The sequence below is a fragment of the Sarcophilus harrisii genome, chromosome 5, assembly GCF_902635505.1.
Source record: "Sarcophilus harrisii chromosome 5, mSarHar1.11, whole genome shotgun sequence".
In the NCBI taxonomy this organism is placed as follows: Eukaryota; Metazoa; Chordata; class Mammalia; order Dasyuromorphia; family Dasyuridae; genus Sarcophilus; species Sarcophilus harrisii.
This window is the reverse complement of record NC_045430.1, coordinates 74,905,212-74,919,918: the sequence shown is the minus strand read 5'-3', so window position 1 is coordinate 74,919,918 and position 14,707 is coordinate 74,905,212. Positions and strand designations below refer to the sequence as shown.

Genomic DNA, 14,707 nt, shown 5'->3' with positions numbered 1-14,707 from the left:
GGACAGTAAAGTACTATTTATCACAGATCATGGAGGTCAAAATGAAAACTAAATTAAAAAACAAAGTATTAAGAGAAATTAATTAAGAAAATAATTAATTAAGAGAAAAATTGTGTGTGTCTCGGAGGAGACAGCATGGCCCAGGAAAAGAGCATTGGATACCTGCTAGAGGCTTCTTCTTCTTCTCTCTCTCTCTCTCTCTCTCTCTCTAAATGTCCTAGTGGAGTTAAGATTTTCTTGGATAACATTAATAGAAGTATTATTATAGCTTCTGTGCATTTAAATTATAGTTAATGTATTTTGATCCCTTTGTGATTTTGTGCATATTACAAAAGTTCCAGGAAATTATTTGAGGTTCACATATTAAAAAAAACTTACAAAACTGATTAATAATCATGACTTGATGAACTATTTTGCTCTTTCAAAGGTATAAAATAATTACTGGAAAACCTTCTGGTGCAATATCAGGAGTACAAAAAGCAGAAAATGGGCCAATTGACTGGAGTGCAGATATGCCTGTTTCTTGTAGTCTTTCTAGGTAAGCATATTATCTTTACCATATCTCTTGGTATCATGACCACAGTTATATAATTTTTCCAGCTTTCTTAACATTAGAAATAATTCTTTAATGAAATGTATTTTCTATTCAGAGATATTGCTACTGATCCACCATTCATAGGGTATTTGCTTTGAATTGTTCTTTTTTTTTTCTCTTTGTAAAAGATTTACAATGATTCTTAATACTTAGTCTTATGACTAATAGCATATACTTCTGAGACTAGTTAGGGCTTGAAGTACAGTTTTAGACCTTGACATAAAATGAAATGTAGCTCAGAATATTGGTCTTGGTAGAACCATTTTTCATCTGCGTTGAGAGCCTACAGTTAATAAATATTACTCAATTCAATTCAACAACTTCAACATTTATAAAGCATTTATGTGAACTTATTCTCTTAGTCCAGCTCAAGTGCTCCAGAAGGACTCCTTATAAGTAATTAAGCTTTCTGTGAGCAGTCCCTCTAGTTGTTAGTGTCATCTCTACCCCAATTCCTTCAAAAACTGTCAAATTATTTGCTTATCTGTGTTCTTTCCCCACTAAAAAAAGGGATTCTTTGAAGGTTTTTTTTCTTTTTATCTCCAGCCCCTGAGCCAGCATGGCAAAGTGAATGGAGAACTAGCTTCAAAGTCAGAAAAACCTGGGTTCAAGGCCTATCTGCCATTTACTGGCTTGTGTGACCCTAAAAGTCCCTCAATTCTCAGTGCCTCCAGACAGCTCTCTAAGTTTCAGAGAAAAGAGCCGGTCTGTGTTAGAAGGGGAATTCCTCCCTAGAAGCATCCTACATCAATGAATTCCAAAGTCCAATCAAAATGGGGAGTCCTCAGCACAATGGCTGCCATGAGATCTTGTGATATAAGGCCTTTGGTGAGGGATTCAAAGACAGAAATAAAAGTTTTCCAAAGAACAGGAATTGAAAGATTATAATACTGTTTTTTATTTTTGTGAAGAATTTTTCCAAAAATCTTTAAAGTCTTCTGAAGGCTAAGGAATTCTAAAATACTTTTTTATTTCTAGTACTTTCCCCCGACAGTTCATATGTTCTAGTGATTGTTGTTTCATTGAACTTCCACAACTAGAAAAATTATTTTATGAGATGAAAATCATATTAAACAAAACACCTAAGTTGAAGGAAACTTGAAATTCTTTATTATGTTTATTACATTCGCCTTAATTAGAGCCAAGACAGTATTTTAATTACTTGAGATTTGTGGTTTCTTTGTTCAGCACATTAAGATTACAGTACATTGTAGGATATCTAGAGTTCTTCTTTCTCATACATTCTTCCTCCCAGGATTTCTTCTTGAGTGCTTAAAGTCATCAGACCTTTTTTAAAAAAGAAAGAGGTAGGGGGCCTAGAAATGGGAAATATTGACCTGGGATTGGCACAGAAGAGACACCTCTGCTCCTGCTACCTGGTGAGACCTTTAATTTGGAACAGGATTCCCTGATTATGTTCAAGAGTTCTTGGTTATAAGTCCTACTGAGTCCCCAAGCCCAAATTTATTCTTTTCCAACAAAGGCAGCCCAGGTTGAGGGAAGAAGCCATGGTTATGGAGCCAGGGAGGCTGGCTTTCCTCCATGGCACCTGGGACTGCCCCGGTGGCTCTGGATAGGCTTCTTTTTCTTTTGTTTAGTCCAGACTCCGGAATGTCATGGATACCTTTGTCAGACAGTCTGGTCATGTCTATAAATGCTTCAGAATAATGTTTTGAAATTCAGATCTTTTTCAAAAGGTCACAGCTTCCATGATATAAATTACAGCTCCAAGCAGTGCTATATCTCTGTTTGTCTCTCATATAAATAAGGGAGAGAAGATATTTTCATTTGCTATTATAATACTAATGATAGATTTATGAAAAAACATTAATTTATGGGACTTCAAGAAGGCTGATAGACTTTGAATGCCTCAGAAAATTAAAATGCTTTAATAATTTGAATATTGAAACTTGATCTTTAATATAGATAGCTGACTACTTTCCTAAGAAATTTTACAATTTGGTCTGGTAAACTTCTGTAGAACAAAAAAAATCTTATCTAAATTAATCTGTGTAGCCCTGGGTATTTAATGTGTCCTGTAATTAAAAAATGGATCATCTCAGCTACCAAAGAGTATACAGAATGAATCAAATGAACTATGCAAATATTTCAAAAAATATAATAGGCTACCAAAAAATTGTCTTGATCTACCATCTCATATAGATTGATCCATAGCTAATCACTGAAGTAAACATCCTGTTATAAGTTAATACTGGAGTTGAGTAAAACGCAGTCCAAGATGATTACATAGCTTTGGTACATGGTGAAGGCTAAATGTAAAGGAAACATAACCTCATAAGGGATTGCTAATAACTTCATTTATAAAAGAATAAATTGAACATTTTAAATGGTCTTTTCTTTATTGATAAATGTAAAACATTAATGACCTTGTGAGCATGAGCATAGAAATAAATACTTTACCTTAGATTTGTGACCATCATTCTAACCAAACATGCTATATATATATATACACATATATATAGATAGATAGATAGATAGATAGATAGAATTATAATGTGTTTGGGGAGGTAAGAAAACATTGTTAGGGGGAAATACATAGTTGTATAACATAATCATGGAATACTTTTAACACCTCACTTGTTAATAGTAAATTGTATTGGACAAAAATTAGGGGTTTTTTGTTTTGTTTTGTTTTTTCTGAAAAAAAAAAAAGTCAAATTTTACAAAATAGTGAACCAATTAAGTAACCATTAATTATTAACTATAAAATATTGAAAATAAGCTTTTTTTCTCCTGGAGGTGTGTTATAATATTTTTAGTGCCAAAATATAAAACACTGATCTAATAAATGAAATGTCATTTCAGGGGTCTGCAAGTCCTACTTACTCCTGTTCTAGCAAACATTCTTGAAGCTGACCAGGAAAAATGCTGGGGTTTTGACCAGTTTTTTGCCGAAACTAGTGATATACTTCACCGGATGATAGTGCATGTTTTTTCTTTACAACAAATGACAGCCCACAAGATTTATATTCATAGTTGTAATACGTAAGTACTTACATTGCATTCCTATATGTTGTTATATCTATGATATATTTTTTAGATTTACAAATAAGCAGACTAATAAAGAAGTTATTTTTCTTTTTTTTTAAATAAAGCTTTTTATTTTCAGAACATGTGCATAGATAATTTGACAAAATTGATCCTTGCATAGCTTTGTGTTTCAGATTTTCCCTTCCTTCCCTCCACTCTCTCCCCTAGAATGCAAGCAATCCAATATATGTTAAACATGTTAAATATATGTTAAATCTAATATGTATAAATATTTATGCAATTCTTTTGCTACATAAGAAAAATCGGGTCAAAAAAGGAAGTAAATGAATAAGAAAACAAAATGCAAGCGAACAACAAATGTTGTTATGTTGTGATCCACATACTGAGTATAAATGGCTCTCTACAAAAGTTATTTTTCTTGATGAATGAGAATAGAGAAGTGTCATGAATATTTACATAGTAATTCAAAAATAGGCAAATTATATTGTAATTTTTAGCAAGTTTTACTTTATTTCTATTTACTTTATTCTATTTTGTCAGTTGGGTTACAGGCATTTATTAGGTGCTTATCATTTATTAAATGATAGCAGTTACTGTGATAAATACTAGAGATGCAAAAAAAAAAAAAAAAAGACAAACACTTTTCCTGCCCTTATAGAGCTCATATTGTAATGAAAGTTTTTTCTTCAAATAATTTAAGTAAAATTGGCTGTTTCTTAAACTTTTCCATTATTGTCATTGTTTATATTTATCTCCTGGCTTTCTTTATTTCTTTCTGTATCAATTCATATCAAGCTTCTCTGTATTCTTCGTATTTGTCATTTCTCATACAGTAAAATTCCATTTTATTAAGTCATTCTTATAGTGCAGTAAAATTCCATTTCATTAACCACCCCCTTATTTAGGATATATGCTTTATCTCAGATTTTATTAAAATTGTATTATCATTATAAAGATATCTTGTAAAATTGACTGCTTAATGAATGAATAGGATCTTGTGATGACATCTGTGAGGATTTCTTTTCCTAAATATAATTTGTTCTGTTCATATCAGAGTAGCATTAGCATTTTATCATCACATAAAAAAAGCCTCATTTATAGAAATATATATTATTACTGTTAACATTTACTAGTTATAATTTCTCCAACTGTTACCTCTGTCGATTCTTTTACATAGTGCTACTGTGTTCCATGATTTGGTTTATAAACAAACCAAAATTGTTTCTTCAAATCAAGAATTGATTTATGAAGGACGACGATTAGTGCTCGAACCTGGAAGACTAGCACAGCATTTTCCTAAAACTACTGAAGAAAATCCCATCATTGTAATAAGCCGGGAACCTATGAGCATTGTTGGATTAATGTATGAAAAAAGTATGCCATTTTCTTATTTTGTACTGGGGGGAGCTGATTTTTAAAATTATTGTTTGTCCTTTGTAAAGATTAATAACAATGGAAAGGTAGAACTTTGTATAAATAATTCATTTATGTAAATTATTAAAATGTTTCTATGATAAAAATTTGATGAGCTAAAACTTTTTTACATCATATAGTTTGAAGTGTATCTACAATATGATACAGATTGTAAATGTCATCCTAATAAGTTATTTTTTTCATGAAGTGGGGCAAAATATTTTATCAGCATCATCTTGTGTACAGGACTTTTTTTTTTTTTTTTTTAAAGCAGAGAACTCCTACTCACTGAATGCATTCAACAAATGGCCTTGTTCACAGTAGCATTCTCATGGCATAAAATGTTGAAACACTTCAAAAATCACTTAATCTTTCAACCACATAGTTGTCTGTTATCTTGAGAGACTTATGAAATTACAAAGTAATTTTGGAAAAAACAAATTTGAAAATATGTCGAAGAGAATCTTTTCTTTGAATATGCAGCCTGCCACAGTATTTTGCAGAGTAGATCCCTATTAAATGTTTAAATAAATAACAAGATTTATTTTCATTTAATGATATATATGGTACTGTTTAAGTGATTGTTTTTCCTGAGGAAATTAGCTTGAGTGTAGTTAAGATCAATTAGATTAAAGTTTTTATCATGCAAGGGATAAAATAATTTTTAGAAGTTATGTTCTCTACTAATTTTTTAGTGTCTGAATGTCTGAATGAATAATATTTATTTCCTATTTTAGTTTCACTCCCCAAAGTACATCCACGTTATGATTTGGATGGTGATGCAAGTATGGCTAAGGTTAGTATTTAATTAACTGTTTCACATTCCTAAAGACATTAATTTAAATTCAGAGATGACCTGTGGAAGTGAGAAATACTACTACTGACTTTAAAATAATCTTTGTCTCTGTATTTACCCAAGGCAAGGTGTAATTCTTCAACTAAATTAACCAACCTGAGCAACAGTTCTGCAGAAATGAATGTTCTATACAGAGGAGTTCATTTTTAAAAAAAGATGTTCCTATATAGGACTGCTTGCCATCTAGGGGAGGGAGAAAGGGGATATGAGTGCAAGGGATAATGTTGTAAAATATTACCCTGGCATGGGTTCTGTCAATAAAAAGTTATTATAATAAGTAAAAAATAAATAAATAAATAAACACTGGCCTGGTATTGGGGCAGCTGGGTGGTGCAGTAGGTAGAGCATCAGCCTTGAAGTCAGGAGGACTTGAGTTCAAATGTGACCCCAGATACTTAATACTTCCTACTGTGTGACCCTGGGCAAGTCACTTAGCCCCAATTGCCTCAGAAAACAAAAAACAAAACAAAAAAAAAAACATTGGCTTGAAACTTCTGTAATTATGAATGCATAAATTCATTCTTCTCAGAAAATGTTAAGTTCCTTAGAGGCAGAAACTAACTTTCTTTTTTATTTGTATCACAAAATTCTGGTGTAGTGCCAAGGATATCATAGGTTTTGTTGTTGGGGTTTTTTTGTTTCTTGTTTTGTTTGTTTGTTTGTTATTGTTGTTGGGGGGTTTTGGTGAGGCAGTTGGGGTTCATTGACTTGCCTAGGGTCACACAACTAATAAATGTTGAGTGTCTGAGGCTGGATTGGAATACAGATCCTCCTGACTCTAGATGCTCTATCCACTGCACCATCCAGCTGTCACCAATCATAGTTATTTAATAAATAATAAGAGCTTAACAAAGAATAAATTTTAAATAAATACTTGCTCTCTCATTTGGGGGGGGAAAAAAAAAGATGTTCCATTCCAAAAGTTTGAGCAGTTTACTTACTAACAATTCCCCAGAAGAAGATAAATGAAAAAGAAACAGAAACCAAACTTTTGGGAAAGAGGAATGTGTTAAGGGAAATACTTCTTTGCTGGACTTTGGCTTCTCTCTTTCTTTTATCTTTTGCAGTGTTTAATAAGTTGAGCCACTACCTTCTCTCATATTGTTTTATGAACTCCTCAGTTTAGAATGTTCATTTTTAAAATACTTGAAAAGCTATATGGACTTTTTTTTATATATGTCACATTTATTTCTCTTAAGTGATGTGTGGTTATATACTTTTTTTCTTTAGCATTTCATGTTTATGTTTAAGTTTCTTGTGTATTTAGTAAACTTGTTATTGAGCTTAAAGCACATCAATAGCACTCATAACAAGCTTGAAGATTCTTGCATAACTGTCCATTTTTTATGATTTATTATCATTAGCCCAGTTCTCACTAACTTTTTTTCCCCATTAGGTAATAACAGGTGTCGTCTGTTATGCCTGTAGAGTTGCCAGTACCTTGCTGCTTTATCAGGAATTGATGCGAAAAGGAATACGATGGCTGATGTAAGTAATGCATTAAATTTTTAAATGGAATTAAAATGTGAGAAAATCATATAAGGACATAGATTATCATGTCAGATAACATGATATGATCATCACCCCCAGAGAGATGAATTGGCATGGGTTTATCATTTTGTTCACTTAGACAAGCACATGCTTGCCTTTTTCTAGGTACACAGTTGCCATTCATTACTCTTGGAGGAAGGATTTTCCCATAATGAAGCATTTACTCAGTGGTACCTTCTAATATGATTTTAATTCCTCAAAATACTCCCTCTGGACTTTGTACTTAATTCTGATCCATTCTAGCAAACTAAGTATGCACTTAACAGTTAAGCAAGTAATTTAGACAAACAATTTAGTTGATTGAATTAATTTCTTAGGAACATAACCATGTTAGTTCAGACTCATTCATTCAGCATTCAGCAAACATTTAAAGGCCTTCTATTAATATGCTACTAGGAGCCTTTGTTAGAAAGTAAGAAAATTCCCCCGGTATGACAACCTAAGAAGGTTCAACTTGTATCCTAAAGTATTCCTTTTATTAAGTCACTGTGACCATATCCTTCCAGCCTTGTGTTAAGATTCTGAGATTTTTTTAATGCTTCAGTGTCTGCATGGTATGTTATGTCTAGTGGAATATCCCAAGGGCCTGTTCATGTCTTCACATTTAGAAATGATACAAATTTGAGACATATAATTTATGATGGCTAAAAGATTGCCATCTAGAAGGTCTCTGACCCTTTTTAGATTGATGCATCGGCAAGAACATTCCCCCCAGAGATCATGACATGTAGAAATTTAATCTCACAAAAGATACAGTGGTGACTGATAAAAAGATACAGTGATAACTCTTCCTCCAAAGAGATGTGATTGGATGGATTAAAATCTATAAAAGACCATAGTCACCTCCAGATAGGGAGAAAATGTTTTCTCAAAGAAGTAATAGGTAAACTGGTGCTGAGTAAAGTGAACAAAGCCAGGAGAACATTGTACACAGTAATAGCAATGTTGTAATGATCAACTATGACAGACTTAGCTCTTCTCAGCAGTGGAGTGATCTAAGACATTTGCAAAAAACTGATGATGGAAAATGTTATCCACATCCAGAGAAAGAGCTGTGGAGTCTGAATGCAGATTGAAGCATATTATTTTCAACATTTCTGTTGTTTTTTTACTTTCTTGTGTTTTTTCCCCCTTTTGTAATGATAATGATTCTTTTATAACATGACTAATATGGAAATGTGTTTAATATGATTGTACATGTATAACCTATATCAATTTGCTTCCTATCTTGGGGAGAGAGGGAAAGAAGGGAGGGAGAAAAATTTGGAATGCAAAATCTTATAAAAATAAATGTTGAAAACTATGTTTTCATCTAATTGGAAAAAATAAAATGTTATTACATGGGTGTGGGAGAGTGACTGTTAATATGAAAAAAAGCATGATAAGATGAAGTTCAGTAGAAATGTAAAATCTTATACTTAGATATAAAAATTCAGCTTCACAAAATTGCACAGCAGTTATTTGGGGGAAAAATATCTCTGACTTTTAGTGGACTGCAAATTCAATTTGAATCAGCAGTATGATGTAGCAGACAAAAAAAAACACCTAGTGAAATGTTGGGTTGCATTAAGAGAGGTAAAGCTTAGAGATAGGGAAGAAGCAGAAGAATTGGAAGTTATCATCACTAAGTTTTTATTAACTTTATTTTAGGGGGAGGGAACTTCTTAGAACGTTTTGTTATATTTATTGGATTTTCCAGTGACCTGTGAAATTATTGTTCCTCTTCTTCTTTATGAGTCATAAAGAATTATGGAACAGAAGAAAACTCATCATTTAAATATGTAGTATCTCATTTTTAGAGAACAAATTCATGATGTAATCATAAAAGGAAATTGTCCCAATGTCAAATATTTCCAGTGGGGAAAAATAAACTATAGTACCATAAAGTGAATGCCAAATGAATTATTGTACTTTGCATTCATCTAATTATAAGTCTCCCATATTCTAACTCATCAAACCAACCAACAGTAGAACTTGCAAAATTAAGTGCTACAATAGTATTTAGAAATACATTTTCTCATAGTATCCAATCAAATTTCAGATATGTTAAGAATGTTGTTATAAAGTATGTCATATGATCTGTAAGAGTAGTACTTCTCTTAGCAGCTGCTGTTACTATAAGTGGTAGAGAAAAGAAAATCCAATGACTCTTTAGGTATACTGATATGATTAGTGTTATTTTACAGTGAACTGATTAAAGAAGATTATAATGAAACAATACACAAAAAGACAGAAGTTGTGATTGCTCTGGATTTCTGTATCAGAAACATTGAAAAAACTGTGAAAATGTAAGTAAAATCACTTCCTTGCATCTAGTTAAAATATTAAAACTCAGTTATATTTCTTAGCTGTCCTTAACCATAATAGATAAAATTTCCTGAAAATTCATTTTATTTACCTTTTAAAAAGAACTTAGGAATTTAAGAATATTTAAGAATTTTTAATATTTAAAAATAAAGTTCCTATAAATATAGGCTATAATATAAAATCAAAATATCAGTACTGTTTAGGAAGAATTAAATATTAAGTTATTGGGGGGGAGGGTTATTCATTCTTTAAGAAGGAAAAAAAAATTGAAAATTAAGACATCTAATCCCTATTTTATTAACCAAAAACCCTATGCTGTACATAAAATCTTAACAGTTTTTCAGTTAAAGAGTAGTTACCCTAAAATCTTATTGTAGTATCTTTTTCAGAGCTATGGAATAATCCTGAATTTTCATTACTTATTTGTGTCAACCTTATCTTAAACCACCATGATGTCATACTCTTATACATAGTATAGTATAGTTTCTATAAAAGTAACGTGCTTATTTTCCCCTTTAACTGGCAAGATTACATTAGATTAACATTAAATTTTCTTTCTTTTAGAAAGCTACCATTCTCTTTTGGGAACTCGGTGGCATCCATATGTATTGCCTTTTCTTGATTCTTAAATAGAATAGTACATGGATCTGATATTAAAGATTAACCTTTAAATGTAGCTTCTCTAAATATCTTTTTTTAAGACAGTGTGTGTGTGTGTGTGTGTGTGTGTGTGTGTGTAGTACCATTTAATCTTTTTCTCAGTGACTTATTTTTATTGTAAATAGATATGAAAAATTGATGCAGATTGATTTGGAAGCAGCAGAGCTGGGTGAGATTTCAGACATACACACTAAATTATTGCGAGTAAGTAATCACATCTGACGCCATATATATATCCGTAGTCCATCTATTGCTTATCAGGGACAGAAATGGAACTCTGGTTGATTAGTTTTTGGTTCAAGCCAGCTGAAAAACCTGGAAAGGAGTCTTAGCTCTCCTCCAGAACAAACAGAAATTTCATTGATAAATTCTCTCCCAAATTCTTCCTGCTGTAATTTAAGCATTTTCCTAGAATTGTAACATTTTAGGTCTGAAGCCAATAGTGACTTGCCTAGTATCAGATCACTGTGCTCCTTATAATGTTCCTTTGTTTTGACCCATTGTAATTAAAGAAAAAAAAATCCAGTTGATAAACTCAAGGTAACATACTTCCTGAAATTATTCAGAAATGAATAACGAAGTAGTTAATGAATGAGCTCCTCCAGTGCTTTGTCATTGTGCAGAGAGGAACCCATATGATCTCTGCGGCTTTGTTGGTGGAGCGCAAGCCAGAAAGGATTTCATTGCAGAACTGCTGACAGACTAATGGGTCACAGAAATAGTAACCTTAGAGGTTGCCTCCCAGCTTTTTTTTGTCATCGAGGAAACCCTGAGACAAAGTGGAGAAGTAATTTCTTTCATGTAACAGAACCTGTATTCTTACTGCTCATTCAATGGTGTGTGTGTGTGTGTGTAACAACTATTGGGACTCCATCCATTATTCTCTTAACTTCCTCAGTTTTCTCATCTGTGAAAGTTAAAGCTATAGCAATGAAGAAATCTCAAGAATACAAATTATGAATTTGTCCTTATCATCTCTGTGTTTACACATGGAAATGATTGATTTGAAACCTGCTAGGCAAGCACAGAATAATAACACAGATGTTGTTTCTAGTAGGATAGTCATTGTGATTTTTAGCACTCTTAATTCTGAACTTGTTACTATCCTCTAGCTCTCCAGCTCACAGGGAACAATAGAAACTAGTCTTCAGGATATCAAAAGCAAATTATCTCCTGGAGGATTATTGGCAGATACCTGGGCAAATCAGGAAGGAACACATCCAAAGGACCGAAAGTAAGTAAAAACTTTATTTGCTCAACTCTTCATTGGTACTTGCCTTTTGTCACACTGACTACAGTACAACTCTTGATCTTTTTCCTGAATAGTGTAGAAAAACTGCAAGTCCTGCTAAATTGCATTACAGAGATTTACTATCAGTTCAAAAAAGACAAAGCAGAACGGAGTAAGTAAATATTAACTTATTTTATTTGATAAGACCATTTTAATTGATTATGTGTATTAGTGATTATTTTATGAAATGTGGTTCTTAATAGTAATGGTTGTTTAAGGAAGATAGTGTTCTTAAGATATCTTTTGAAAATTTTACATTTTTAGGCTTTTTGAACTATATAATCTCAGAAGAGATTCTGCAACATTTTGAGATTCTAATGAATAAAATTAATATGATAAACTCTTTTATTTCTAGGACTAGCTTATAATGAAGAACAGATTCACAAATTTGACAAGTAAGTGCCTAAGTTACATTTTTAGTCGTTGGATTGTTTCTTATTGCCATTTTGCTTATCCTACTACTATGATTGTTCATAGATACAATTGTCCTTTAATTTTGACTTAATAAGGCTGCTTACAATGTGTATGTTGTATATTAAGGCCCATGACATTACTGGAAGAGATGATGACATGGAATCTGAATGATATTGAACCACACTTTCATCATTGAAGTAATGCCAAAAAGAGGAGAGTTTCATGCTTCTCTTACCTATTCCCTTCTTTTATTTACTGTTCGCCAAGTCATAATGAATAACACTGCCCTTGCCCTCCACCTCCCTTGCAGTTTCAAATATTAGTCATATGGATTTTTGTTTTCCAGTAGCACTGATGTAAAATTTTATGAAGAACCACATTGCTTTTATTTTGGCAGAGTCATATGTAACTTTTAAAAAAAGATGTCAAATGTTAAGATTCACATGACTCAAAAAGAAATTATATGGTTCCTTGTCCCAGTCAGGCTAAGACTAAGTTTCTCCCATATTAATATGGGATCCCATACTTTCATCCTTTCCCCACCATTTCACTTCTCTGTTGAAAAATCTTTAATGGCTCCCTCCTGTCCATATAAAATACTGAATTCTCAGCCTGACATTGAAAGCCTTGTCACAAATGAACTCCTACCTACCTGATCATTGTTACTTTTCTTCTTCACACGTTTTATACTCCAAATTGACCTATGTATTCTTATTGTCAATCTGTTATTTTTACTATTTGATTGCATTACTTCCTTGCCTTTTTCAATTATCTGTGTTTTTTATATTTTTTTGTTATTTCTTGTGTACTAGTTAATATTGTGTGATTCTGTAACTTATTTGCCAACTAGGCATCTTTCCAGTGCCCTTCATGTCCTTTGGATTTTATTTTATTTTATTTTTTTTAAGTTATGAAGTTATCACGTTTGACATCCAGATCTTTATCAGAATACAAGTGTTTTTTTAAAAAAAAAAAAAAGATAGACACAAACAATAGTGAACAAATTGAGATAATTGAACGCTTTTATGTAGTTTATGAAATAAAATCCAATCTTCCTTCTTCCTCCTATAAGTTCCATTATTACCAAGGTAGCTTTTCAAAAACAAACTTCATGATGAACGTGGAAATGCACATACATGTGTATGTGAAATGCGCACACACATACACATACACATTTAAAAATAAATTTTAGAAATGGGAAAATATATTCATTTTAAGAATGATGAAAAAATTCTTTCCCCTTTGGTAATTTTACTCTTTAGCATTATATATTTAATAAACTTTCAAGGTTAACAGCAGAGATAAAGAAAACCGTGTGAGAAGATTGCATTGATTATTTTTAAATTACAGGCAGAAACTGTATTTTTATGCAACAAAAGCTATGAGCCACTTTACTGATGAGTGTGTTGAAAAATATGAAACCTTTTTGGACAAGGCAGAAGAGTGGATGAGGTAAAAAAAAATTTCATTTTTATAATAATATAATTTTACTTTTTCTTAATTAGAACTAGTATCTGTTTTTTCAAACTTGCTTATTTTAAGTCAATTCACTTTACTTTCAGAAAGATGCTTCACCTAAGGAAACAGCTGTCATCTCTAACTAATCAGTGTTTTGATATGGAGGAAGAAGTATCAAAATACCAGGATTATACTAATGAGGTATTGGAGCCTTTCTTATTGGGGAGGGGGAAGGGCCCTTTTTTCCTTTGAAGACCACTGATATTAAGTTAGGATAAACAATATTAGAAAAAAAATTTTTAAGTTTGCCCTGTATATATTGCTATGATTTAGAAAATAACAAATAAAAATAAAGGCTGGCATCTTTTAAATGAAAAGTTCTGCTTTTGGGTATGAGTTCCAAAGTCTTTCAAAAGAGACTAGATTACTGTTTCTTGATATTACAGACAGTATTCATGTTGAAGAGAGAGGTTGGACAAGATCACTTTGCAGTTTACTGTCCACTCTGTAACTTGATAGTTCTTTTCTAGAATTACTGCCTAAGCTATTATAATTACCTTGGGGTAAATCTTCCTGCTTCTATTGTCTTCTTCATGCAGACCATCCTTCTTGCTCTTGCCAGACTAGCATCCTTAATGACTGTTGTGATCATGTCAAGCCTGGGCCTAGAAATCACTAATGGCTCCTTTATATCTATCAAGAAAAGTTCGTGTTCCTTTTACTAATATTAGTAGCTCTCCATAGTTGGTTACCTCCTTATCTTTTCAGTTGTAGCTTTTATTATTCTTGTCTTTGCACCGTATGTTCTAGCCAAGGTACATAAGTTTTTTTGTTCCCTGCACATATCCTTACATGTTTCTGTCTTTTCTTATATACTTCCTAATGCCCCAGATATCCTCACTCTCCCCAGACAGTGATCTGAGGATATGCCTTCCTATAAGCTGGTGAGCTTCATCCTGATGGAGACTATTAATGTAGATGTTACGTTGTTTCCAGCCTTGAACATGGTACTTAGTGCTCATTGGATTTAATAGGATTTTGGGAATTGAGTGGAACATTGGCATATATAACCACATGTGTCAAAATATTTTGTTTGTTCGATCCCATTTAAAAATAATTATTTACTATGTTGAAGGGACTATGGTTGCAT

General features: G+C 32.3%; 1 protein-coding gene across 3 annotated transcripts in view; it reads left to right on the top strand.

Moving 5' to 3' along the window:
- TBK1 (TANK binding kinase 1) overlaps nt 1-14,707 on the top strand; it is a 53,712-nt gene that overhangs the window by 25,482 nt on the left and 13,523 nt on the right. For all 3 annotated transcript variants that reach the window (XM_031940908.1, XM_031940907.1, XM_031940910.1), the window contains exons 7-18: nt 428-538; nt 3,422-3,601; nt 4,785-4,981; nt 5,758-5,816; nt 7,273-7,364; nt 9,614-9,715; nt 10,520-10,598; nt 11,507-11,628; nt 11,721-11,797; nt 12,041-12,080; nt 13,450-13,551; nt 13,662-13,758. In XM_031940908.1, the coding sequence (XP_031796768.1) occupies nt 428-538; nt 3,422-3,601; nt 4,785-4,981; nt 5,758-5,816; nt 7,273-7,364; nt 9,614-9,715; nt 10,520-10,598; nt 11,507-11,628; nt 11,721-11,797; nt 12,041-12,080; nt 13,450-13,551; nt 13,662-13,758 (1,258 nt within the window). The remainder of the gene's footprint in view (nt 1-427; nt 539-3,421; nt 3,602-4,784; nt 4,982-5,757; nt 5,817-7,272; nt 7,365-9,613; nt 9,716-10,519; nt 10,599-11,506; nt 11,629-11,720; nt 11,798-12,040; nt 12,081-13,449; nt 13,552-13,661; nt 13,759-14,707) is intronic.